The sequence below is a fragment of the Vulpes lagopus genome, chromosome 8 (genome assembly GCF_018345385.1).
Source record: "Vulpes lagopus strain Blue_001 chromosome 8, ASM1834538v1, whole genome shotgun sequence".
Taxonomy (NCBI): domain Eukaryota; kingdom Metazoa; phylum Chordata; class Mammalia; order Carnivora; family Canidae; genus Vulpes; species Vulpes lagopus.
In genome coordinates, this window is record NC_054831.1 from 33,700,652 (window position 1) to 33,727,011 (window position 26,360).

Sequence of the window (26,360 nt, forward strand, 5' to 3'; positions counted from 1 at the left end):
GAGTGTCTCCAGCGTGTGCTGTGTGTACTTGCTGTTGTATCCTGGCCACTTTATCCCTCAAGCCCGTTGTCTGCAGAGGCTCTCTTTGCCTGCTGTGGGCAGTGTCTGGTCCCTGGCCCGAATGTGGCAAATTTTAATGAGGTGTGCTCTGACCTATTTGTGAAATGAGACTTGTTGCCACTGCCACCAAAACCAAGGCCTCACAAAATTCCTGGGTCAGGAGGCGTGGTGTTGGTAGCGGTATGGGCTGGTCTTCTCAAGGGAGGGGTCTGTCGTGCTGGGACTTACACAATCCTGACTGCACAGTGCATTTTCACTGATATGTGGGGATAGGTGTGGGAGTAAGCAAGTTAGTTAATAAAGATCTGCGCTGTGTTGGTTCCTACAGGTGGTTTTATGCTTATGTTGAAGGGCAATAGAGGAAAATGACAACAGTCAATTTATTTGTTTCCGAAGTGGTCTCTCTATGAACACTGTCTCCCTGGGATGGGCTCTGACTTGAGTGAATAACCTGCCCTCTATGTGCCCCAGGCACTCTTTGGATCACTGTTTCTATACCTTGTGTCTGCAGATTGTTTACTGCCTTCTATGCAAGAGCAGCACAATGCCATCCAGGGTGTATCCTAGCCAAGCCTGCTAACATTTAAAACTCTAGGCTTTAAGACCCACTACTTGCTAGAATCCATGAAATTTGACTCTTCTCACTTTCCAAGCCAATTTCTATGAGAATTGGTTTTCCCCCATGCACTCTCTTGTGTTTAGTCTGTCTCTCACCCTTCACCATCACCCTAGCTCCCTTTCCACTGCAGCAGCCATGTTTCTCTCCTAAACCCCATCCTACCTTCTTCAATGTGTCCTCTTCTCTACCTTTAGTTACAGTTTGTTCTGCCAATCTTCAGATTGATTTCTGGAGTATTTAGAATGATTTGATAGTTATCTAGTTCTGTTTGTGGGCTGAGGTGAGCCTAGAGTCCTTTTTATCTACTACCATCTTCTCCAGTCCCTCCTCATTATAACCAGTTTTAAATGCATGGTTCAGTACATTAAGTATATTCTCATTCTTGTGAAACAGGTATCCAGAACTTTTTTGCCCTCCCAAACTGAAACTCTACCCATTTAAAGAACTGTGCATCATCCCTCCAGCTCCTGGCAACCATCTCTCTACCTTCTGCCTCTATGAATTTGAATTTGACTACTTTAGGTACCTCGTTTATGTGCAATTATGCAGTCTTTGTCTTTTTGTGATTGGCTTTTAGTTCACTTAGCATAATGTCTTCAAGTTCATCTATATTGTAGGATATAACAAGATTTTCTTCCTTTTTAAGATTAATAATCCATTGTATTTATATATATCACATTGCCTTCTATGGATATGTTGTCTACCATGGATACTTGGGGTATCCTACCTTTCACTATTATGACTACGACTGCTATGAGCGTAGGTTTGCAAATGTCTCTTCCCAACTCTGGTTTTAGTTCTTTGGATGTATACCCAGAAGTAAGATTGCTACATCCCACGGTAATTCTCTTTTGAATTTTTTGAGGAACCTACTGTTTTTCCATAGCAGTTGCACCATTTTACAATCCCACTAACAGTAATAGGGTTCTATTTTTTCTACAACCTCACTGACATTTACCTTCTATTTTTTTGATAGTAGCAATTTTAATGGGCATACAGTGATTCTTAATTGTGATTTTGATTGGCATTTCTCCAATGATGAGTAATCCTGAATTTCTTTTTGTAGCCTTGTTGGCCATTTGTATGTCTATTCAAGTTCTTTGCCAATGTTTTAACTAGGTTATCTGATTTTTTTTGTTGTTGAGCTATAGGTGTTTATATATTCTGGATATTAACCCTTTATCAGATATATGATTTGCATATTTTTTCCCATTTCATAGGTTGCCTTTTCATTTTGTTTGTGTCCTTTAATGTACAAAAGTTTTTACTTGATATAGTGTCATTTTTCTGTTTTCACTTTGTTACCTATCAAATCCAAGAAATCACTGCTGCATTCAATATCATGAAAATTTCCACTGTGTTTTCCTCTAGGAGTTTTAGTTTTAAGTTTTATGCTTAGGCCTTTAATGCACTTTGAGTTAAATTTTTGTGTGTCAGTATAAGAGTAGGCTCTAATTTCATTCTTTTCAAGTAGATATATAGCTTTCCCAGCACTGTTTGTTGGAAAAACTAACCTTTCCTCATTATGTAGTCTTCACACCTTTGTTGAAGATCATTTGACCATAAAAAGGAAGGTTTTTCCATTGGTTTGTTTGTATTTATGCCATTACCACACTGTTTACATATAGTAGCTTTAATCAAATGAATTTTAGGATGAATTTTCTACTACTTCAAAAAAGGACATTGGGATTTTGGTAGAGATTGCACTGAATCTCTAGATTGTTTTGAGTAGTATCAACATCTTAATATTAAGTTTTGTAGTCCTTCAATGTAGGATGACTTTATTTTTGTCTTTAATTTCTTTCCACAGTGTTTTGTAGCTTTCAGTGTATCCAGTGAATTTTAAAGTATTTTAGATCAAAAAGATTCTTGATACTCTTGAGAATGTATTAATTATATAAAGCATTGGAATGTATTTACCTTAAAGGCTCATTGTTTAAAAAATATTTGCCTTTCTAGTTTTTAAAATTACATGGATATTGATCCTCCAAAACATCAGGACATAATTTACAAATTACTCCTCCTTTGGATTAATCCCCTCTGTTAATTAATCTGTTAATTATGCATTCTACCCATGCATGAATTGTTAGAGTGATGTTTTTCAGTAGTAATATTAAAATTTTTGTATCATGCAAAGCATAGGCATTTGCTTTCTGCAGTGCATGAAATTTGTCAAGCTTTTTTTATAGTTGAAAATAAACAAGGTTGGCACTAAGTAAAATAGCAAAGAAAAGAAAGTTCTATCTATAATGTTCTATGTCAAATATTCCCTTTTTTGAACTGCTTTTCCCAACTTCTTCACTATTATCTAGCAGTGGTTCTCAGTCCTCCTCCACAACTGTCCCAAGATACATTTGGCCTGGAGATATTTTTGATTGTCACAACTTGGGTGACTGCCACTGGTATCTAAGGGATAGCCAGCAGAGATGCTGCTAAACATCAGACAATGCAGAGCACACACACACACACACACACACACACACACACACACACCTCCGTAAGAAATGTGTGGCTTTGCTCTTGGCTGCTGGGAGTGATCTCTAAGCCTTTGGAATATCCTGCCTGATATGTGTATCTTTATTTGCCAGGGGCTTACAAAGTTAAGAAACTGATATATAGCAACTCTTTTGCTTTAGAAAAAGTGTCCTTTTGCTTTCATCTTCTCTCACTTTGTTACTTTCTCTCTTTCCTCTCTGCCATATGTATTATTTACCAAAAATAAGTGATTAGTATTAAACCACTTACAATGGAAAGGATCTTGTGAGTAGCTTTCCCATCACATTTATGTAAATGAATTTAGTTTGGTTCCCTACATAAATTTAACGACCTATACAATTAGAGGACACAGTCCTCCACAAAACTATTCTCACTTCTGACATCAATTTTACATTTAGAGGATTCCCAAAATCACCTTCAGGTTCAGTAATTCTTTGAAAGGGCTCACAGAACTCACTGAAGGCTGTTATATTCATGGCTTATTACAGAAGAGGGATATGGTTAAAATCTGCAAAGGGAAGAGACACATAGAACAGAGTCTGAGGGGGGTTCTGAATGTGGAACATCTGGTCATCCTTTTCCTGTGGAATCCTGCATGAAATTAACTTTTCCTGGCCACTGTGTGTAATGACATTACTTACATAGTATTATCTACTAGGGAAGACCACTTACAACTTTCGTATCCAGAGTTTTTACTGGGGCTCTATCATATACTGTCTGTATGGCTGACATTTAGTCTCCAGCCCCTCCTGGGGATTTAGACTAATACCTCTGGAAGTTAAACTGATATTATGTGTCCTAAAGCTCCCTTCATAAAACATATTGTTCAATTCTCTGGTGGCTGAAGCCCCTGGAAAACAAAGCTATGCATATCAGGCAGGATATTCCAAGGGCCTAGAGATCACTCCCAGTAGCCAAGAGCAAAGCCACACCTTTCTTTGGATAATATTAATTCTTGACTTTACCTTTCACAATGTGTATTTTAATTTTAAGGTTACCTTCATCATGGAAGAAAAATCAGAAGTTGGGGCACCTGGGTGGCTTTTGTGGTTGGGCGTCTGCCTTTGGCTCAGGTCGTGATTTCAGGGTCCTGGGATCGAGTCCCCCATTGGGCTCCCTGCAGGGAGCCTCCTCCCTCTGCCTATGTCTCTTCCTCTCTCTCTGTCTCTCATGAATAAATAAAAGCTTTTTTAAAAAATAGGTTGAGTTCTTTCACTAAGCTAATACTAGATTTTAAGCTTTTTTGAAGAGGCATGCTGTCTTGTTCAGTATTATTTTCTTTGCCTACTGTAGATGCTTCATAAGTCTTTATTCTGTGACTTAGTAAATAAAGAAACATTGTCTTCTATTAAGTGATTTCAAGTATCAGACGTCAGGTGATCATTTTATTATGCTGGCCCTTCTTTAGAGATCCTCATTTTATAGATGAAAAAACTATAGCCTAGAGAGGCCAGAGGTTTCACAGTTATCTATAACTGGAGCAGAGCTTAAGTCTCTTGACCCCCTACTGAATGATATTTTCATCCCATCCTACTTACTCTGTTAAACAGGGAGAAATCATATAATTTCTATGTGAAAGATATTAAGCTTACTTAAGGGATAAAATTCTACTAGTTCCAAAGGACTTTATAATCTTAGGAAGGAAATAAAATGGATACATGTATTCAAAGCAAAATAAATATATTTTTAAAAAGTACAAATTCCTGTGGGACCACAAAAAGAAGTTATTTGTCACTAGTTGGGATAATCAGACAAGCTGCTTATAAGATAAATTTACAGTTGCATATTTTTTTTTAATTTTTTTTTTAATTTTTATTTATTTATGATAGTCACAGAGAGAGACAGAGAGGCAGAGACACAGGCGGAGGAAGAAGCAGGCTCCATGCACCGGGAGCCCGATGTGGGATTCGATCCCGGGTCTCCAGGATCGCGCCCTGGGCTAAAGGCAGGCGCCAAACCGCTGCGCCACCCAGGGATCCCTACAGTTGCATATTAAAGGGGATGTACAATTAAGACAGACCTTTAGATATGGGAGGAAAGGCATTGCAGATGAAGGTATAAGGTGAATAAGGAAAGAGACAGTTTAGAATCCACTCTATCTGAAGGGATCAATCCCATGCTAAAAATGAAAAAACTAAAACACCGATTTAGTTGTAAGTAGTTAAAAGAATAATGGTCCTTTTCCTTCAGTTTGTTCTTATGGAAAAAATTGCTGAGCCTCATATCCTTCCTTTTCAGCTTTTTCAAAGATATGTCAGATCAAGTTTGTTAGCGGTTTTGTTCAAGACTTCTATTTTTTTTACTGATTTTTTTGGGTTGAGGGGCCTACTAGTTCTGTTAGAAAGATGTCAAAATTTACACTATGTGGATTTACTTCTTTCTCAGGGTTTTGCTTTATATATTTGGAGCAAAAAATACTTCAAATTATTGTATTTTTTATGTAAATTGAGCCTTTTACTATTTTTGAAATCTTTTATCTCTAGTCATGCTGTATGTCTATTTTGTCAGATATAAATATATTGATAGGGCTACAGAAGCTCTCTTTTGTCTAGCATTTGCATGATATGTCTTTCCCATCTGCTTACTTCCAATTTTTACATATCCATATATTTAAGATGTATTTCTCATTAGCAGAATGTAATTCAGTTCTCTTTTCTAAATGTGGTTTGATAATCTTACTCTTTTAGTGAAGCATTTAGTCCATTTACGTTTAATGAAATTGCTGATTTAATTTTAATTCATTGTCTTACTGTTTGCGTTTTGGTTTTTCCTGGCTCTTTTATGTATCATTTTCTCTCATTTCTTGCCTTCTTTTGTTCCTTTTTTTGTTATTCCATTTCTCCCCGATGTTATCTTTTGATACATTCTTTGTACATTCTTAAAATTACATTCTTAAAATTATAATACATTCTTAAAATTATAATACTCCTCTTTAAGTTATTAAAGTCTAGTAAAACTTAGTATTATATAACTTCCTGGGCAATGCCAGAATTTTACATTTTCAGCTTTCTGTTCTATAATTTCTATTTATTCCTTTTTATATTTTCCAGTTCTCCACTGAAATTGTCAATCTTGTCTTTTAATTCATTGATTGTATTAAGCAGTTATGTTAAAGTCTGTGTCTGACATTTCCATTATATGTATTCTTTTATGAGTTTCTTTCCATTCTTTTGTTTCTCTTTTGGTTAGGTAGTCTTGCCTCCTATATGTCTGATTGTTTTTGATTCAATGCCAGGTATTGTAAATGAAAATCTTTAGAAATAATTTAAGTCTGTGTGTCTAAGTTATCCAGTATGATAACCATACTGGTTATATGTACCTTTGAATTATTTAAAATAAAATAAAGTATACAAATTCAGATCCTTATCACACCAGTCACATTTCAGATGCTCAACACCCACATGTGGTTTATCAGACAGGGCAGATATAGAACATTTTCATTACTGCAGGAAAATTCTACTGGATAGCACAGCTCTAGAGGATCTTGTCATTCACTACGGAATTTACTTTTGTTTATGGTTCTAGAGGCACTAGGAGTCCTGGCTTACTTTAATCCTTTTGAGTTTAAGATGATTCTAAATTGGACTCCAATTTTATGAGGGCTCGTATACTTCTCATTTACTTTTCAGTTGTAGACTGTAGTCTTTTGAGATCACAGTCTAAAGCCTAAAGGATTATCAGGAGTGCCACCTTGGCAAGCCCCGCCAACTCCACCATTTTCTCTCTTAAGACCTGTGAGTCTGTAGAGAGCTATATTCAGCTTTTCAGCCATGCCTTTTGGAGAAAAGCAGGCTCAACTGCAGGTGCAACTCTCTAGCCTTCCCTTTTCCTTATCTTGAGACCTTGTTAATTCTTCACTGCCTTATTGGTTCTTTAATACATTTGAATTGATTTTTCATAAAAATATTTTATAAAAATATTTTGTCCTAAATATTTTTTATAAAAATATTTAGTTGTTCCTAGTGAGAAAGTTGTTTAAAACAGCAGTCTATCATGGCCAGAGGTAGAGCTATTCTACCAATGATGTTTTAATCAAATATTTCAAACAAATATGCCTAACAACTAACACGTATAGGATATTTCCACCTATATAATCCTATTTGACTTCAACTACCATTTTGTGATCAAGATATACTTATTTCAAAGATGAGAAAAGATACGAATAAAATAATAGTAAAATAGGAGAGCTGAGATTCAAACCCAGATTCTCTGATGCCAAATCCTGTGTCTATTGTTAGGGCTACTGGCTGGCAGTAATAAGTATATTAATGACTGATAGATGCAGCCATGAAAACTAATCTTTCTCATTTATACTTCAAGTAATTCTAAAGTCTCTTTTCTCCTTTAAAATGAATTCCAGAATATGCCTCCTTCTTAATACTTTAAAATACCTGGACTCAGGATACCCGGGTGGCTCAGTGGTTGAGCATCTGCCTTCAGCTCAGGGCATGATCCTGGAGTCCCAGGATGGAGTCCCACATCGGGCTCCCTGCAGGAGCCTGCTTCTCCCTCTGCCTGTGTCTCTGCCTCTTTCTCTGTATCTCTCATGAATAAATAAATAAAACCTTTAAAAAAAAATACCTGGGCTCCTTAATATTTAGGATAATTTAAGAGAAGTTATCCTGAATATTATATAAATATTTCTATATCAATGAGTCTATATTTCTCATTATTTTTCTAGTTTTCTATTGTATAGTTTAATCTGATTTCTATTAACTATGTTTTTTTTCCTCCCCAAGATAACTGCTAAAATACCAAGCACAGCAGTTACTAGACCTGTAGCTACTGGATATGGGGTAGGTTTACTTAAGCTAAAAATATTAAGGTGCTTTTCTCATCCATAAGTTTACTTTAGGCAATTCTAAATAATTTGGGGTATCTTTCAGTCCATAACCCAGATATATTTTTCATTTTGGATAGTTACAAACCTTTAAAAAGTCTAATTTGATAAATAGCTTTACTATTCTAGTCATTTTGGTTGTAAATTTATCATTAAATATTTTATTATCATTTCTGTTTATAAATCTTGTGTTTGTTGATTGACTTCCTTTCATTTTTTGTGTAATATTACCAAGTCTCATGTGTATTCCATTCATATTTTATGTCGAGTTGAATGTTACATAAAAGTAATGATGTTTATAACATCTTAAAACATACCAATAAAAAATAAAATTTGAAAAATAACATTTGAGAAAAATTTCAGAAGCATATATTTGGGTCTTGCTTTTATCTGAGATCTTTGGAGGAAAGATGCTATGTAAAAATCCATAAAGGAAAATTTTTAAGTCTTGCCCAAATTTGGATGTCTTAGCATAAATGAAATAAAAAGGAAATGTGAGAAAAATGAAAGAATGAGGTGGAGTAGCATTTCCTAGTCTTTATTACAATATTCTGGAGGGGTCAGAAAAATGGTTTTAGTACCTAGAGAGGTCCAAGATACTTGACTTCATACTATTTCTTTATATGAATAAAAAAAGTAATCATATACATAATGTTACTGTGTCAAATGGAACATGATTTTATTAATCAGCCTAAGCATATTACAAATTTCATTTTTGGTGATGTTTCAGAACAGGAAACAGCAAACATTTTTTGTGAAGAGCCAGGCAATTTAGGCTTTGCAGATCATAGGCCCTGTTGCAGCTACCAAACTCTGTCATTTGTAGTACAGAAGCCACCATAAACCATGTGCAGACCAGCGAAGTATGGCTATATTCCAATAAAATGTTATTGACAAAGACTGAAGGTTGTAGTTTGCTGAAGCTTGTTTTAGAGTTTTATTGTTTAGTCTTATATCCTCAGGTTATAAATGGAAAGAATTAGATTTACTTGCCAATAGAATAAAGAAAAAAGTTATGAAGAAAACTTTTATAACTTGGTTTTTATAAAATTAAATATAGATGTTTTTTGGAATCATTTTAATTTAGTTTTCTGTTTACTAGTCCAAGACATCCCTGGCATCATCGATGGGAAGACCAATGACAGGGGCTATTCAGGTATCTCTGTCATGTGGTTCATTTTGGGCCTCTCTTGTGACTTAGAATATTATTGCCAGTCTTTTTTATTAGATTATTTTAAAATGTTAAAGAAGGTGTCTTTTATATAATGACTGTAGTTCTTTAAATTGTGGGCTAAAGGTTGGACTGTTCAGAATCTTTGGAGGCACAATCCCCTTGGATTTACTCAGGTCTCAAATGAAATCCTTTTGGGGAATGCACATAGAACGGGTAATTTGCTTGTGTAGTGAGCTCTGTCTCCCATTTATCCTGTGCTATCACTTGCAACAATTTTTGTAGTTTTTCTCTTAGGCATATAGGAGACCAAAAAAGCAGAGGAGTAGCCAACTGATAACCTATATAACTTATATAAGGTGTTATATAAAAATCCTTGAGGTTTTCTTTTCAAACTAGGAGTAAGCACAGTTAAAGCAAGGAATTGATATTTTATAGGGGAAAGGGAAAGTAGAAACAGGACTGACATATGAGGAGGCAGGGGTAAGGAATAAGTAGAGAGTGACTAAAAATCAGTATTAAGGGGTGCCTGGGTGGCACAGTTGGTTAAGCGTTTGACTCTTGGTTTCAATTCAGGTCATGATCTCAGGGTAGTGAGATCGAGCCTTGCGTCAGGCTCTGCACCCAGTGTGGAGTCTGCTTAAAATTTTTCTCTCCCTCCCCCTACCACGCTCTCTCTTTCTCTCTCTCTCTCTGTCTCTCTCTCAAATAAATAAATCTTTCTATTTTTAGAAATCAGTATTAAAAATTGGTACCAAAAAAAAGGACTATGTTAATACATGTGCCATGTTCAGAACTATAAATAAGTAAATCTTATTTAAGAATACCTTTTAATTGATTCTTTTTCTTTCAAGGATGGAGTTACTAGACCAATGACAGCAGTGAGAGCAGCTGGTTTTACCAAAGCAGCTTTGAGAGGTTTGTTATTTATCTCTTCTAATAATTTTTTTCAGATGTATTAATATTGTTAATGTGTTTCTGTGTGTAAATGTTATTAGAATTTTAAATAAAACCTAACATGCCGAGATCCCTGGGTGGCGCAGCGGTTTGGCGCCTGCCTTTGGCCCAGGGCGCGATCCTGGAGACCCGGGATCGAATCCCACATCAGGCTCCCAGTGCATGGAGCCTGCTTCTCCCTCTGCCTGTGTCTATGCCTCTCTCTCTCTCTCTCTGTGACTATCATAAATAAATAAAAATTAAAAAAAAAAAAAAAAAAAAAAAACCTAACATGCCTTTGATTAAAAGGGATATCATTATTTTGGGTACCATGAAGAAAGGAAAAGGGTAATGAAAATATTCTGCATCTCAATTGGAATGGTGGTTATACTGGCATGTAATTAGTCAAAATGTGCTGACTTATACATTAAAAATGTGTGCATTTAAAAAAAAACTAGAAAATGTGCAATTTATTTTATATAAGTTAAATCTCAAAATATTATAGGTGAAATTGGTATCTAAATATGTAAGTAGGGGCAGCCCCGGTGGCTCAGCGGTTTAGTGCCGCCTTCAGCCCAGGGTGTGATCCTGGAGACCTGGGATCAAGTCCCATGTCGGGCTCCCTGTGTGGAGCCTGCTTCTCCCTCTGCCTGTGTCTTTGCCTCTCTCCTCTCTGTGTCTCTCATGAATGAATACATAAAATCTTAAAAATAAATTTAAAAATAAATATGTAAGTAAGTCATAATTTAAAAATAAGATGATTATGACAAAAGTTAATTAATATTATACCAAAAAAAGTTAAAAACTCAATACTAGGTCATTACTCACATAATTGATAATTTAAAGTTCACAATAGTGTGGAGGAGAAGTGAACACTGAGAGAGTACTCATTTTTGTTTTCACATTTTATTTATATAATTTGATATATGTTAAAATCTTACCAATTTTTTGATATATGAAATGTTTATATAGGCATAATAAATGTCCTGGCCATTTAATAAATAGGTAATGTAAACCATTTAATAAATAGGTAAATTAAATATGTTGTGCAAATTTTTATATTTTCTTTAATTATGCTGTATCACAAAGTCAGTATGAACTCTTGAATTGTCTCAGGCTCTGCATTTGACCCACTTGGTCAGTCAAGGGGCCCTGCTCCTCCTTTGGAAGCCAAAAATGAAGATAGGTATGTAAGTTCTCATGTTGTTTTATTGTTGTTGCGTATTTTTAATTTACATTTCCCAAATACATAATTCTCAGGTATTTTATTTAAAAAAAATTTTTATTTAAATTTAATTTACCAACATATAGTATAACACCCAGTGCTCATCTCAAGTGCCCTCCTTAGTGCCCATCAGCTAGTTACCCCACCCCCCCCCCACTCTCCTCTCCTTCCGCAACCCTTTGCGGAATATTTTCAGATATTTTAGAAGTTCATGTCAGCAGCACCCAAATGTTTATAGCAGCATTATTCATAATAGCCAAGATATGGAAGAGCTCAAGTGTCCATCAATCAATGAATGGATAAAAATGTCATATACATATTTGTGTGTGTGTGTCTGTGTGTAATGGAATGTTATTCAGCCATTAAAAATGGAATCATATCATTTGCAATGACATGGAACTAGAGAGTATAGTACAAGTGAAATAAGTCAGTCAGAGAAAGAATATGCTATATGATTTCACTCATATGTGAAATTTAAGACACAAAGCAGGGAAGGGAAGATGGCAGAGTTAAGAGGACCCTACTCCCACTTCATGAGGCTCACCTCATCCCACAATACAATTCAATAACTATCAAATCATTCTAAATACTCCAGAAATCAATCTGAAGACTGGCAGAACATATTCCACAACTAAAGGTTGAAAAGAAGCCACATTTGAAGAAAGTAGAAAGTGTGGAGGCATAGTGTAGAAGAGAAAGGGATTGTAGCTGCTGTGGTGGAGAGGGAGCCATGGTTGTGGAGAAGGGTGAGAGACAAACTGGCACACGGGAATGCACAGGTAAAAAGAATCCCCTTAGCAACTGGCTTGTAAAGTGAGAACGCTTGAATTTGGTGAGTTTTTGCAACCACCAGGGCTTAAAGCCTGAAGTTTTAAAGGTCAGAATGTATGGCTCTGAGGGAGCTCAGAGGACATTTGGGTTGCTTTTGGAGAAAAGCCAGGATAAACATCATGCAGACTTATGGCATGGAAACAGTGATCTGGAGGGTGCTTGGGGGCACACAGTGGGGAGGTTATTCTCTCATCTTGGAGTGTGTCCCAGAGGGGCAGTATTCATACACACTTTGGGAACAATGGAACTGGCATGCGCTGTTTTCCTCCCTTGCCCCTCAGCATAAACACAGAGCCACCTGTGGGAACAAGCACAGCACCAACACTTGTTACCTAACTTGCTTACACCAAGCTACACACCTGCATGCTCTAGTGGAACCGTTCTTCCCATTCAGGCTGGCCTGAGTCCCAAGTGTAGCAGACCCTTCCTTTGAGAAGACCAGTCCATACCGCTACCAACACCACGCCTCCTGACCCAGGAATTTTGTGAGGCCTTGGTTTTGGTGGCAGTGGCAACAAGTCTCATTTCACAAATAGGTCAGAGCACACCTCATTAAAATTTGCCACATTCGGGCCAGGGACCAGACACTGCCCACAGCAGGCAAAGAGAGCCTCTGCAGACAACGGGCTTGAGGGATAAAGTGGCCAGGATACAACAGCAAGTACACACAGCACACGCTGGAGACACTCCCGGAGGCTCCAGGCTCTGGGGAGCAGGGGAAGCTACATGGCAGGGCACTACACACCATTACCCTCAAGAACAGAAGACGTGATAGAAGAAGAAGACTTTCCTAACACACAGAAACAAGCACAAAGACTTAGACAAAATGAGAAGACAGAGGAATGTGTTCCAGATGAAAGAACAGGAGAAGGCCACAGCAGGAGATCTAAGCAAAACAGATATAAGTAACATGCTGGATAGAGAATTTAAAGAAATGATCATAAAGAGACTCAGTGGACTTGAGAAGAGTAGAATGACACCCTAACACAAGATAAAGAATAACAGAGCAGAGATAAAAGTACAATAAATGAAATGAGAAACATGCTTGGTGGAAGGAACAAAAGGCTGGAAGAAGCAGAGGAATGAATTAATGACCTAGAAGACAGAGCAGTGGAGAGTAATCAGGATGAACAAAAGAGAGAAAAAGAATTCTGCAAAGTGAGAATAGACTTAGGGACTCAATGACTCCACCAAATGTAATAACATCCATATTACAGGAGACCCAGAAGAAAAGAGAGAAAAGGGGGCAGAAAGCTTATTTGAAGAAATAATAGCTGAAAGCTTCCCTAATCTGGGGAAGAAAAGAGACATCCAGATCCAGGAGGCAAAGAGAACCCTCATCAAAATTGACAAAAGTAGACCAACACCAAGACATGCTATAATTAAAATGGCAAAATATAGTGGTAAAGAAAAAATATTAAAAGCAGCAAGACAAAAGAAGGCAGTAACTTATGAGGGAAAATCCATTAAGCTAGCCAGAGATTTTTCAGCAGACACTTTCCAAGCCAGAGGGAGGGGCATGTGCTAAATGGGAAAAATCTTCAGACAGATTACTCTATCTAACATTCAGCTAGGAGGCTATCATTCAGCATAGGAGGGGAGATTAAGAGTTTCCCAGACAAACAAAAACTGAATGAGTTCACGACCACTAAACCAGCCTGGGAAGAAATGTTAAAGCAGATTCTCTGCGTGGCAAGGAAAGACCAAAAGCGACAGTAAGAAAGTAGGAAACAGGCAGTAAAAATGAATATTTCTATAAAAAAATCAGCCAAGGAACTCACAAAGTAAAAGGATATAGAATATGACACCATATTTTGGTGGGAGGACAGGAGTAAAGAATGGGTTCAAACTTAAATGGGTTCAAACATATTAACGTGGGGAGGACAGGAGTAAAGAATGGGTTCAAACTTAAACGACCATTAAGATAGACTACTATATGCAGAAGCTGCTATATACAAACCAAATGGTAACCACAAATCAAAAACTACTAATGAATTATACAAAGAAAAGAGAAAGAAATCCAAATGTATCATTAAAGAAAACAGCAAGCCATGAAACAGAGACTGATAAGAAAGGATCAGAGAAAATCTTCAGAAACAACCACAAAACAAGCAATAAAATGGCAAAAAATACACATCTATCAATCATTACTTTTAATGTAAATGGACTAAACACTCCTATCAAAAGATATAGGGTAACAGAATGGATAAAAAAAAACAAGACCCATCTATATGCTGCCTACCAGAGACTCATTTTAGACTTAAAGCCACCTGCAGACTGAAAGTGAGGGAATGGAGAAACATCTACTATGCAAATGGATGCTAAAAGAAAGCCAGAGTAGTGGTACTTATATCAGACAATCTAGACTTTAAAACAAAGACTGTAATGACACAAAGGACAGTATACAGTAATAAAGGAGACAATCTAACAAGGTATATGAAGATATAACAATTTATAAATATAGGGGTGCCTGTGTGGCTCATTTGGTTAAGAGTCTGCCTTTGACTCAGGTCATGATATCAGGGTCCTGGTATTGAGCCTAGAGGAGGGAGCTTGCTTCTCCCTCTGCCTACAGCTCTGCCTACTTGTGTTCCCCACCCCTTCTCTCTCTGTCAAAAAAATAAAATCTGTTTTAAAAACTCTCAAAACAATTATAAATATTTACACACCCAAAATGGGAGTACCCAAATACATAAAACAGTTAATAACAAACTTAAAGGAACTAACCTGTAGCAATAAGGACAAAAGAACACCATATACATTAGTGGATAGATCATATGAACACAAAACCAACAAGGAAACAATGGTTTTGAATGATGCCCTGGAACAGATGGATTTAACATATATTTAGAACATTCCATCCTGAAACAGCAGAATACACATTCTTTTCAAGTTCAGGACCAGATGGCTTCCAAATTCTGCCAAACATTTGAAGAAGAATTAATATCTATTCTTCTCAAACTATTCCAAAATATAGAAAGGGAAGGATTACTTTCCATTTCATTCTGTGAGACCAGCATTACCCTGATACCGAAACCAAATAAAGAGACCAAAAATAGAGAATTATAGATCAGTATCTCTGATGAACATAGATACTACAATCCTTAACAAAATGCTAAGAAACAGGATTCAACAATATATTTTTAAAAATTGTTCACCATGAGCAAGTGGGATTTATTCCTGGGTTGCAAGGATGGTTCAGTATTTGCAAATCAATCAACGTGTTACATCAAGTCCATGAGAGAAAAGAATAAAAACCGTAGGATCATTTTAGTAGACGCAGAAAAAGCATTTGACAAAGCACAACATCCATTCATGTTAAAAACCCTCAACAAAGTAAGTTTAGAGGGGACATAATATAATAAACGCTATGTATGAGAAACCTCCAACTAACATCATCCTAAATAGGGAAAAACAGAGCTTTTTCCCTAAAGTTCAGGAATAAGACAGGAATGTCCACTCTCATCACTCTCTTTTAGTCAGCATAGTACTGGAAATCCTAGCCACAGCAGTGAGGCAACAAAAAGAAATGTATCCAAATCGGCAGTGAATTAGAACTTTCAATATTTGCAGATACATTTTTGTCTCTATATGAAAGACCTGAAAGACTTTGCCAAAAAACTGCTAGAACTGATAAGCAAACTTAGTTGCAGGACACAAAATCAAAATGCAGAAATCTGTTGCAGTTTTTTGTTTTGTTTTTTTTTTAAGATTTTATTTTTTTACTCATGAGAGAGAGAGAGAGAGAGAGGCAGAAACATAGAGGGAGAAGCAGGCTCCCTGCAGGGAGCCCGATGTGGGACTGGATCCCAGGTCTCCAGGATCACACCCTGGGCTGAAGGTGGCGCTAAACCACTGAGCCACCTGGGCTGCCCTCTGTTGCAGTTTTATATGCCAATAATGAAGCAGCAAAAAGAAATTAAGAAAACAATTCCATATATAATTGCACCAAATATGATCAAATACTTCGTGATAAACCTAACCAAAGAGGTAAAGACCTTTACTCTGAAAACTATAAAATATCAATGGAAGAAATTGAAGACAACACAAAGAAATGGAAAGATACTCCAAGTTCATGGATTGGAAGAACAAATATTGTTAAAATGTCTATATTACACAAAGCATTCTACACATTTAGTGCAATCCCTATCAAAATACCAATAGCCTTTCTCACAGAACGAACAAACCTAAAATTTTGTGGAAGCACAAAACACTTTGAATAGCCAAAGCAATCTTGAAAAAGAAAAGCAAAGGTGAAGGTTTCAGAATTCCAGACTTCAGGTTATCTTATGAAGCTATAGTAAGCAAAACAGCAAAAATAGACACAAAGTTCAATGGAACAGTATAGAATATCCAGAAGTAAACCACAACTATATGGTGAGTTAATCTTGGACAACACAGGAAAGAATATCCAATGGGAAAAAGACAGTCTCTTCAACAAATCATGTTGAGAGAACTGGACACAACATGCAGAAGAATGAAACTGGAGCACTTTCTTGCACCATATACAAAAATGAACTCAAAATGGATTAAGAACCTAAAACCATAAAAACCCCAGAAGAGAACACAGGCAGTGATTTCTTGGACATTAGCCATAGCAACATTTTTCTAGATACGTCTCCTGAGGCAAGAGAAATAAAACCAAATGTAAAATATTGGGACTAGATCAAGATAAAAAGCTTCTGCATAGTGAAGGAAACAAACAACAAAACTAAAAGGCAACATACAGAAGGGGAGATGTTTGCTAATGACCTGATTATGGGTTAATGTCCAATATATATAAAGAACTTAAAAGCTCAACACCCAAAAAACAACTTCAATTTAAAAATGGGCAGAAGACCTCCAGATGACCAATAGACACAGAAAAGATTACTCCTCATCACTTACCATCAATGAAATACAAATCAGAACTATAGTGAGCTATCCTCCTCACACCTGTCAGAATGACTAAAATAAACACAAGACTCAACAGGTGTTGGCGAGGACACGGAGAAAGAGAAATGCTTATGCACTGTTGGTTAGAATCCAAACTGCAGCCACTGTGGAAAACAGTATGGAGATTCCTCAAAAAGTTAAAAATAGGGCAGCCCCGGTGGTGCAGCGGTTTAGCGCCACCTGCAGCCCGGGTTGTGATCCTGGAGACCCGGGATCAAGTCCCACGTCGGGCTCCCTGCATGGAGCCTGCTTCTCTCTCTGCCTCTCTTTCTCTGTCTCTGAATAAACAAATAAATAAATAAATCTTTAAAAAAAAAAAAGGTAAAAATAGAACTATTGTACAATCTAGTAGTAGCACCACTGGGTATTTACCCAAGGAATACAAAATCACGAATTCAAAGGGATACATACACCCCTGTGTTTATAGTAGCATTATTTATCATAGCTAAATTATGAAAGCAGTCCATAGATCAATGAATGGATAAAGAAGATGTGGCATATATATATATATATATATATGTTGGAATATTATTTAGCCATAAAAAGAATGAAATCTTGCCATTTGCAATGACATGGGTGGAGGTAGTGTAATACCAAATAGAAGAAAGACACCAGATGATACCACTCCTCTGTGGAATTTAAGAAACAAAACAAATGAGCAAAGGAAAAAAAAAAGGGATCCCTGGGTGGCGCAGCGGTTTGGCGCCTGCCTTTGGCCCAGGGCGTGATCCTGGAGACCCGGGATCGAATCCCACGTCGGGCTCCCGGTGCATGGAGCCTGCTTCTCCCTCTGCCTGTGTCTCTCTCTCTCTCTCTCTCTCTCTCTCTCTCTCTCTCTCTATCATAAATAAATAAAAATTTTTAAAAAAAAAAGGAAAAAAAAAAGAGACAAACTAGGAAAGAGAATCTTAACAGATTGATGGTTACCAGAGTGAAGATGGGTGGGGAATGGGGGAAATACATGATGGAGGTTAAGAAATGCAGTTGTGATGAGCAACGGGTGATTAGAAGAAATAGTTTTTTTAAGACTTAATTAAGGGGCACCTGGGTGGCTCAGTCAGTTAAGCATCTGCCTTTGGCTCATGTCATGATCCCAGGGACCTCGGATCAAGCCCCATGTCGGGCTCCCAGCTCAGCAGGGTGCCTGTTTCTCCCACTCCTGATCTCCCTGCTTATATATGCTCGCTCTCTCTGTCAAGTAAATAAAATCTTTAAAAAATTATCATGTGTCCTCAAAAACAAAAGTTCACATCAGCAGAATAGTAATCAAAACATTATCCCTGCTTCTTGGAACAATCAAAAGAATCAAGTCTAAGAAAAACAGCTTGTGTGTTCTATGCAGTTTTATTGTAATATTACTTGATGTGAGGGTATGTCTAATTTTTACGGGTGCCAATATTCTTTCGGAGGCCAAATGGAATTGAAAATGTAATAAGATATGTTTATTTCAAAAAATGTTTTGGGATGCCTGGGTGGCTCAGTGGTTGAGCATCTGTCTTTGGCTCAGGGAGTGATCCTGGGATTGAGTCCCACATTGGGTTCCCTGTGAGGAACCTGCCTCTTCCTCTGCCTGTGTTTCTGCCTCTCTCTCTCTCTCTCTGTCTCATGAATAAATAAATTTTTTTTAAAAATGAAAAAATAGAAAAAATATTTCAATGAAAAAAAGAACATATAGGAAGTTCATCATATCAATTTGAAAATTTTAATTTTTTAGAGAATTAATTTAGTTTTGTGCTAGTGGCTAAAGAGTAGCCCAAAGTGGTGGCATAAATTCAGGTATATGTATTTACTCATATCTATATACCATTGACATAAACATTTTACAATTAGTAACATAAGCCAGCATTTAATGAGTATTCACTGTGTACTGCTGTGAGGTGCTATATATTAAATGAAGACTTAGCTGTTTTTATCATTAGTTCATAGAAAGAGACATCTTCACCTGGTGGCACTAATAAATGGCAGGACAGATTTGAACCAAGGCTGTTTCTAGAGCTCATGTTATTAAATACTGCCCTGTTTTTCTTCTTCTTTATTTTTTTTTAAGATTTATTTATTTATTTACCAGAGACACAGAAAGAGAGAGAGAGAGAGAGGCAGAGGGAGAAGCAGGCTCCATGAAGGGAGCCTGATGCAGAACTCGATCCTGGGTCTCCAGGATCACGCCCTGGGCCGAAGGCAGTGCTAAACTGCTAAGCCACCCAGGCTGCCCACTGTTTTTCTTCTATATAAGAGATATTTTTAAATTGTAGTTCTTAAACCCAGTATTTGAGCTATTGTAGGAGTTACATAATTTCTCTTTTTCACTAACGAAGAATCTCTATAGAAAATCTGTTTACCTTGTGTCCTAGTTAATAACAGCATGTTTGCTAATAAAAGTGTATTACATTATTTAAATAACAATTCATTTAGGAATCCCTTCAGTTTCCAACAACAGAAGACATCAGAAAAACATACACACAAAATAAGAACATTTATTATCTTATATAATAGGAGGTCTGGAGGAAGGGCACTTCTAGGAATAAATGGTTAATTTAACTGCTCAATAGCATCATCCCTAGTTCAGCTTCTCTGTGATTCCCTTGGTCTTTCTTAAGAGCTTGCCATCCTATCATGACAGAAGAACCGGGAGAGTTCAGAATCTCCATGTAATTAATAAAGCCTAGAGTCAGAAAGTTCCCAGTCTTGGATCCTTTTAAAAAGCGAAGAAAATCTTCCCAGGAACCCTCTACCCAAAGCAAACTTTTCTTCATTTCTTACTGGCCAGAAGTGCATCATATGTGCATGAATGAACCAAACCTTTGGCAAGAGAGTAAAACTCTTGACTAGCTCAGATCCTGTATGCAAGGAGGAAGAATGGTAGCAGGTTCTTGTATGGGTAGGTGTCCCATAGTTTCTGCATATAAAGTTTATTTTCCTGGTACTCGTTAGGGACAGGGTAATTACTTTTAGTGTCTTCATAACATTTATAACTTTAAAATTTTATATTTATATTTTAGATTTAATAACAATCTATAAGCAATATTGGAAGACATTAGTGTTTTGTAGTATAAAATAGAAGTCTACTTTATTGTAACCTTTATAAAACTGTTTATTATGCTCATTGCTCAGTTAAAATTTTGCTTTTAGTAAACTAACAAAATTTGTATCCCACTTGACTAAATTTGTAATAAGATTCTACCATAGAATATACTCTATAGATAAAACTATACTATTAAATTTATTCCTGTATTTTTTAAAAGTCCATTTGTAGAGACAATACACTAGTGTGTATTCTGAAATATTCCTAGTAAAATTTTATTTAGGCACTCACTGATGTACATTCAGAGCATTGTGGTAATTTGCTGGAAGAAAAGGTAGCAAAATGACATGTTATTTTTGAAATGTGACTGATTTGGGAGTACTATGTCTACTACTAATGGAATCAGGATTTTTTAACTTCTTCACATTGTTGGAAATATTCTCTAGAGTACCCATCTGGTAATAACTGATACTTTTCAACTCTTTTATGTGGGTTTTGGTTTTCTTCACCATCAAATAAAGTTTTCATTTGTCATAGGATCTGAAGAAAGAATCTGCTTTCTTTTGGGGATGATAATGTAATAGCATGGGTCTTTGAATTACCTTACATAGGTAAAATCCTGGCTCTGTAACTTAATTAGCTGTGTGATCTTGGGCAGAATACTTAACTTTCTAAACCTCAGTTTCCCTGTCAGTAAAATAACAGTAATGATAGTACTTACATCAAATGTTATTGGGAGGATTAAATGACATAATTAGGGTAAAGCATTTGGCTCTGTTAAATTATAGTTGTGCTAAGTGAATGTTTACTTTTATTAACCAAAAAAGTTGTTTTTACTGTTATTATTATATAATTATTAAAAACAGTGCATTTGCTCTTTAATGCCATTTATACATTTGTCTTACTTGTAACCTAGTCTTATAAAAGCACATAATGGGCAATGTTACAGATAAATTTTAGTATGTATTATTAGTGCTTGAATGAGTCAAAGTACACCTACTTTTTCTTTAATAGTCCAGAAGAAAAGATTAGACAATTAGAGAAAAAAGTAAATGAATTGGTAGAAGAAAGCTGTATTGCCAACAGTTGCGGAGACTTAAAATTGGTAAGTTCATGAACTTAAAGGATTCAAGATGAAGTGTGTGTATATGTATGTGTCTGCTTTTATATATGCACAAATACAAGCACATGTGCAGGTTTTCTCCTATCCAGAAGTAGAGCAAAACTTTCATAAGCTGAAATGGCATCAAACAATTATCGTGAATTTATATTGAAACCTTTTTTAGCATTCTAGACCCCAAGGCCTAGATCTATGGCCTAGATCAAGAGGCCTAATCTCTCTTAGGCCTTTCTGATATCTTACGGCACATCTTGCCAAAGGATGCACAGAATAAATCTAGATAAAGCACAGATGCTCACAGACACTTCAGAGCTCTCATGGCTTGATGCTGAGATGCCACATGTGGCAGGGCTACTCTCACTGCTGGGAGTGTGCACTGCCTCTATAAGGGTTTGCTACAAAACAGATGTTGCACACTATTTCACTTCTTGCATTTTTTTCATGAAAGCAAAAATTCTCTTCACATTTCTTTCAGTTAGCAAAAATAGGTGCTAATACAGGTCTTTTGTTAAAAGCAGTGTTATGTGAACTTTCAAAAAGTGGGGGATACCTGAATAAACATGTTTCTTTTGCTGTTGATAGGCCTTAGAGTTTTCACTGAAGTAGTTTTTTTTTTTTTTTTAAAACATAGGCAGCTATTTCATAAAAACTGTCATGTCAAAATAGTGGACCGATTTTGTAATTTTTGACATCAGTCATTTCAATAGGAAAACAAATGGTGGTGGATCAGTTGATTAAATTTTGCAGCCTGATAGACTATCAAATTAGACTGAGCCTGCTGAAAGGCATAGCTACCATGATTCACATGCAATACTAATGGTTGTTTTCTGATTTAAGCCTCACTACCCTAAAATATTTTTTCTTAAGTAAACTGCAAAATCATGGTTTGCTTTTTGGGACTCCAACTCTGGTTTTTCATGCTCTGTTTTTTTGTTTTTGTTTTTGTTTTTTAAGATTTTATTTATTTACTCATAAGACAGAGAGAGAAACAACCCAGGACTTCAAGATCACGCCCTGAGTGGAAGGCAGATACTCAGCCACTGAGCCACCCAGGCATCCCTCATGCTTTTTTATTTTTAATTAAATATTTTCTCTTAATTGCTTTGTTCTCATTACTTTGTCATCCATATAAATGTAATTTCTGTGACTTAGTTATCATGTTAACGAATGCCATCAGAAAGAATTGCTCAGTATAAAAGCTACTTTTATTGCTCATAGAACTGATATGTTTTTTATCTAGCACTAAAAAAAAAAAAAAAAAGAATCCCATGTCAAATTTGTCTATCGTTAGTCCCTTGGTGGAAATCAACAAAATGTTCTTGGCATTCTGAGTAGGATATATAAGAGCCAAACTAAGCATCTATTGTAATATTGGATAGCAGTTATCCTTTGACTTTCTGTGTGTTGAACATCCCAGAAACCAAACAGATACATCTAAATTTCTGTCATGAGTTAGAATTAAAATACCCAAAGGCTCAGGGCTGGATGGGGAAAAAAGTTGGGAGAGTCAAATCTAAATAGTGGTGGAAGGTCTGATAATAAGGAAACTTGACTTGGGGCTAATATACTCTCCATCTTATCACTTATACTTGCTCTTCTTTCTGAGGAGCAGGGGACGGAATGCATGACATTTTTATAATACTTAGCTCTACTTTAAATAAATATTCTGGGTTCTTTTGTTTTTAAGAGTTTATTTTAAGAGTATAGCAGGGCATCCTGGGAATCTAAGAAAGTGTAATGCATCCAACCAAGCTTCATGCAAGTATCTCCCAAATACATAAAATGCTTATAATGAATGATTAAAGGAATTTACAAAGCATAAACTTGATTTCAGGCCTTAGAAAAGGCAAAAGATGCAGGAAGAAAAGAGAGGATCTTGGTGAGACAACGAGAACAAGTTACAACTCCAGAAAATATCAATTTGGATTTAACTTACTCAGTAAGTATGAAATACCTGTTGAGTAAAATTATTTTGGCTAGGATTTGTAGATTCCAAAAGGTTTTTTTCCTTTTTTCTTTCTTTCTTTCTTTCTGTTTTAAATCTTACTGGACCTTAGGTACTCAGATTAATATTAACAGATTAATAGTAATTAATAGATTTTGAGGTTCATGAGGCACTCTTTGTTTTATGCAAAGATTTTTATTTTTTAATTTAATTAGTTTTTAATAATTTAGCAAGAACCCACAAACTTGCCACCCGGTGACTATTTCTGGAAGACTGCTAATATTTATGCTCTATTTTTAGTGGGGTTACTTTAATGAGATTCTAATGTGGACTTTTGGTTTGTGTTTTTTAAGAACTTACAGCTAGGTAAATAATACAATGCTCTGCAAGGGTAGTGAAAAAAATAAAAACTAATTTCTTACAGAATCTTTTTAACTCTGAAAAGACACTTTCTTAATGTTTATACCACTGTGTTAAAAGGTTGTATTTTTAGTGGGAAAAGTGTTTATCTACCAAAGAAATGGAGAAAAAAGGCATTTGAAGCTTTGAATAGGAAGTTTTAGATGTTCACTCTTGGTACTAATTATCTTTAAGTTCCATGAAATCTTTAGATTAGGGAATAGTTTCTAATGATCTTTATTTTACCTGTAGGAAGATAAATTTCTATACCTTAGTGACTTAAATTATAATTTTACATGCAAAGAAATACTTTTTACAGTTTTGCATATAATGAAGTACACAAATGAAGGCTTAAGATATTTCCACATAATATTTAATTTTTATTTACAAAGAAAATTTGGTCCACTATCTCACTCTTTTTATTACTGGCAACATTAATAATACAAGTTTATTCTTTGTAGGTCTTCCTGAGATTAATGGATGGCAAATACTAACTAAATTAGAAAGAATGCTTAGAAAATTAAGGTACAGGGATCCCTGGGTGGCGCAGCGGTTTGGCGCTTGCCTTTGGCCCGGGGCGCGATCCTGGAGACCCGGGATCGAATCCCACGTCGGGCTCCCGGTACATGGAGCCTGCTTCTCCCTCTGCCTATGTCTCTGCTTCTCTCCCTCTCACTGTGTGCCTATCATAAATAAATAAAATTAAAAAAAAATTAAAAAAAAAAAAAAGAAAATTAAGGTACAGTTTAGAGGATAGCTATACTTAATGTACTGGTTCGTTTTTGTTTTTTTTATTTTATTTTATTTTATTTATTTATTCATGAGAGACAGAGATAGAGAGGGAGGCAGAGACACAGGCAGAGAGAGAAGCAGGCTCCATACAGGGAGCCTGATGTGGGACTCAATCCCGAGACTCCAGGATCATGCCCCGGGCTGAATGCAGGCACTAAACTGCTGAGCTACCCAGGGATCCCCATGTTATGGTTCATTTTGAATGTGAGATACTTCTCTGCATGCTTTACTTTCTAATTGGTTGGGTATCTTGATGTAGGCATCTAAATTTGTTATAGGATGTTAATCTTGAAAAGATTTTAGGCAAAAGGGGCCTAAAATAGTCATTACATGTCTTTTTGCCTTGTTTATTTTTTAGGTTCTTTTGAACTTGGCTAGTCAATATTCAGCTAATGAAATGTATGCTGAAGCACTAAACACATATCAAGTTATAGTGAAAAATAAGATGTTTAGCAATGCAGGTAGGTATATAGTCAGTTTTTCCAGTAAATGTAGTTCCTTTTTTTTAAAGTTTATTTATTTAAGTAATCTCTGCACCCAGGGTGGGGCTCAAGCTTATGATCCCAAGATCAAGAATCCCATGCTCTTCTGACTGAGCCAGCCAGTCACCCCAGGGTAGTTCTTTTGTAGTGTTAATTTACATTTCCCCACTTTATGTTTCCTTATAATAATCTATGCTCTAAACAAATTTGTTTTTCTATAGAAGTATCCTGCTTAAAGGTACTGTTTATACGAAAATCCACATAAATACAAATGACAGTTGGTGTGAAGTATATTGCCTAACATTAGCCAAAAAATGTATTCTTTCATCACAAGTAGAATGAGCCACGGCAGGCCCATCAAACAAACATGCTTTCCCAGGAGGTGCCTGGCTGGCTCAGTTGGTTAAGCATCTGCCTTTGGCTCAGGTCATGATCCCTGGGTCTTGGGTTTGAGCTTCTCCTCAGTAGGGAATCTGCTTATCATCCCTCTTCCTCTGTTTTTCCCCATTTCTTTTTTTTTTTTCTTCCCCATTTCTCATACTCCCTCTCACTTGTGCTCTTTCTCTCTCAAGTAAATAAAATCTTTAAAATAAACCAAACCTCCTTTCCCTTATAAATTTATTCCCAAGAGTCTACAGTTTACATGTATTGTTTATATTGTATAATTTTTGGTAGTAGTATTAAAGTTTATCAGAATATCATTTTCTTTAATGTATTAAAATGTGTAGGGCATTATTGAATCTAATTTTAAAATCTGATTTTTTTTAGAATAACACAATTCCGGTTTTATAACATAAATCACTTGTTTTCTAGGCATATTTTCAGACCCCATCTGTCTTAAGTTCTATTTCCTTATAGAAGATTAATGTGTAAATACACGAAAATAGTAGAAGTATTTTAAAGTGAGAATTTAAGGTAGTGTCTGAAGCTTTGTAACTTGAGAAAAGCTTCAAAGAATATGAATTAAGGTCATCTAAAATACAGAAAAAGTGAAGAAAATAGAATATTATGTATTCATTATTTTTTTATTAGGAAGATTGAAAGTGAATATGGGAAATATTTATTTAAAGCAAAGAAATTATTCCAAAGCTATTAAGTTCTACCGAATGGCACTAGATCAAATTCCAAGTGTCCATAAAGAAATGAGGTAAGTAAAAAAAAAAAAAAAGAAATGAGGTAAGTTTACATAATGAAAACTTGCTGAAATTTAAATGATGTTTTCAGAAACAAGATAACTCTCCTGACCTATTGATAATGGGGAAATGTTTTGAGGTGTTTGCATATGTGAGGTGTTGGGTATATCTTGTATCTGTAGTATTTTGGTCTCTTCCCTTACTGACTACTTGCACACATTTGTATAATAACATGTTAAAGATTAAAGACAATATGTAATCAATTGAAATAAAGTTAATTGGCCTACATATGGGATAACTTAGCAGGCCATTAGCAGCAAATAAAAGTCACTGCCAACATAAAATCAAAACAGC

General features: G+C 36.0%; 1 protein-coding gene across 3 annotated transcripts in view; it reads left to right on the plus strand.

Moving 5' to 3' along the window:
- The window catches only part of IFT88 (intraflagellar transport 88), a 131,512-nt gene that overhangs the window by 14,395 nt on the left and 90,757 nt on the right, over positions 1–26,360 (plus strand). For 2 of the 3 annotated variants that reach the window (XM_041766463.1, XM_041766461.1), the window contains 8 exons: positions 7,915–7,971; positions 9,118–9,171; positions 10,041–10,104; positions 11,239–11,308; positions 21,150–21,240; positions 23,090–23,194; positions 24,750–24,852; positions 25,906–26,020. In XM_041766463.1, the coding sequence (XP_041622397.1) occupies positions 7,915–7,971; positions 9,118–9,171; positions 10,041–10,104; positions 11,239–11,308; positions 21,150–21,240; positions 23,090–23,194; positions 24,750–24,852; positions 25,906–26,020 (659 nt within the window). The remainder of the gene's footprint in view (positions 1–7,914; positions 7,972–9,117; positions 9,172–10,040; positions 10,105–11,238; positions 11,309–21,149; positions 21,241–23,089; positions 23,195–24,749; positions 24,853–25,905; positions 26,021–26,360) is intronic. The other variant, XM_041766462.1, reaches the window with a different exon arrangement.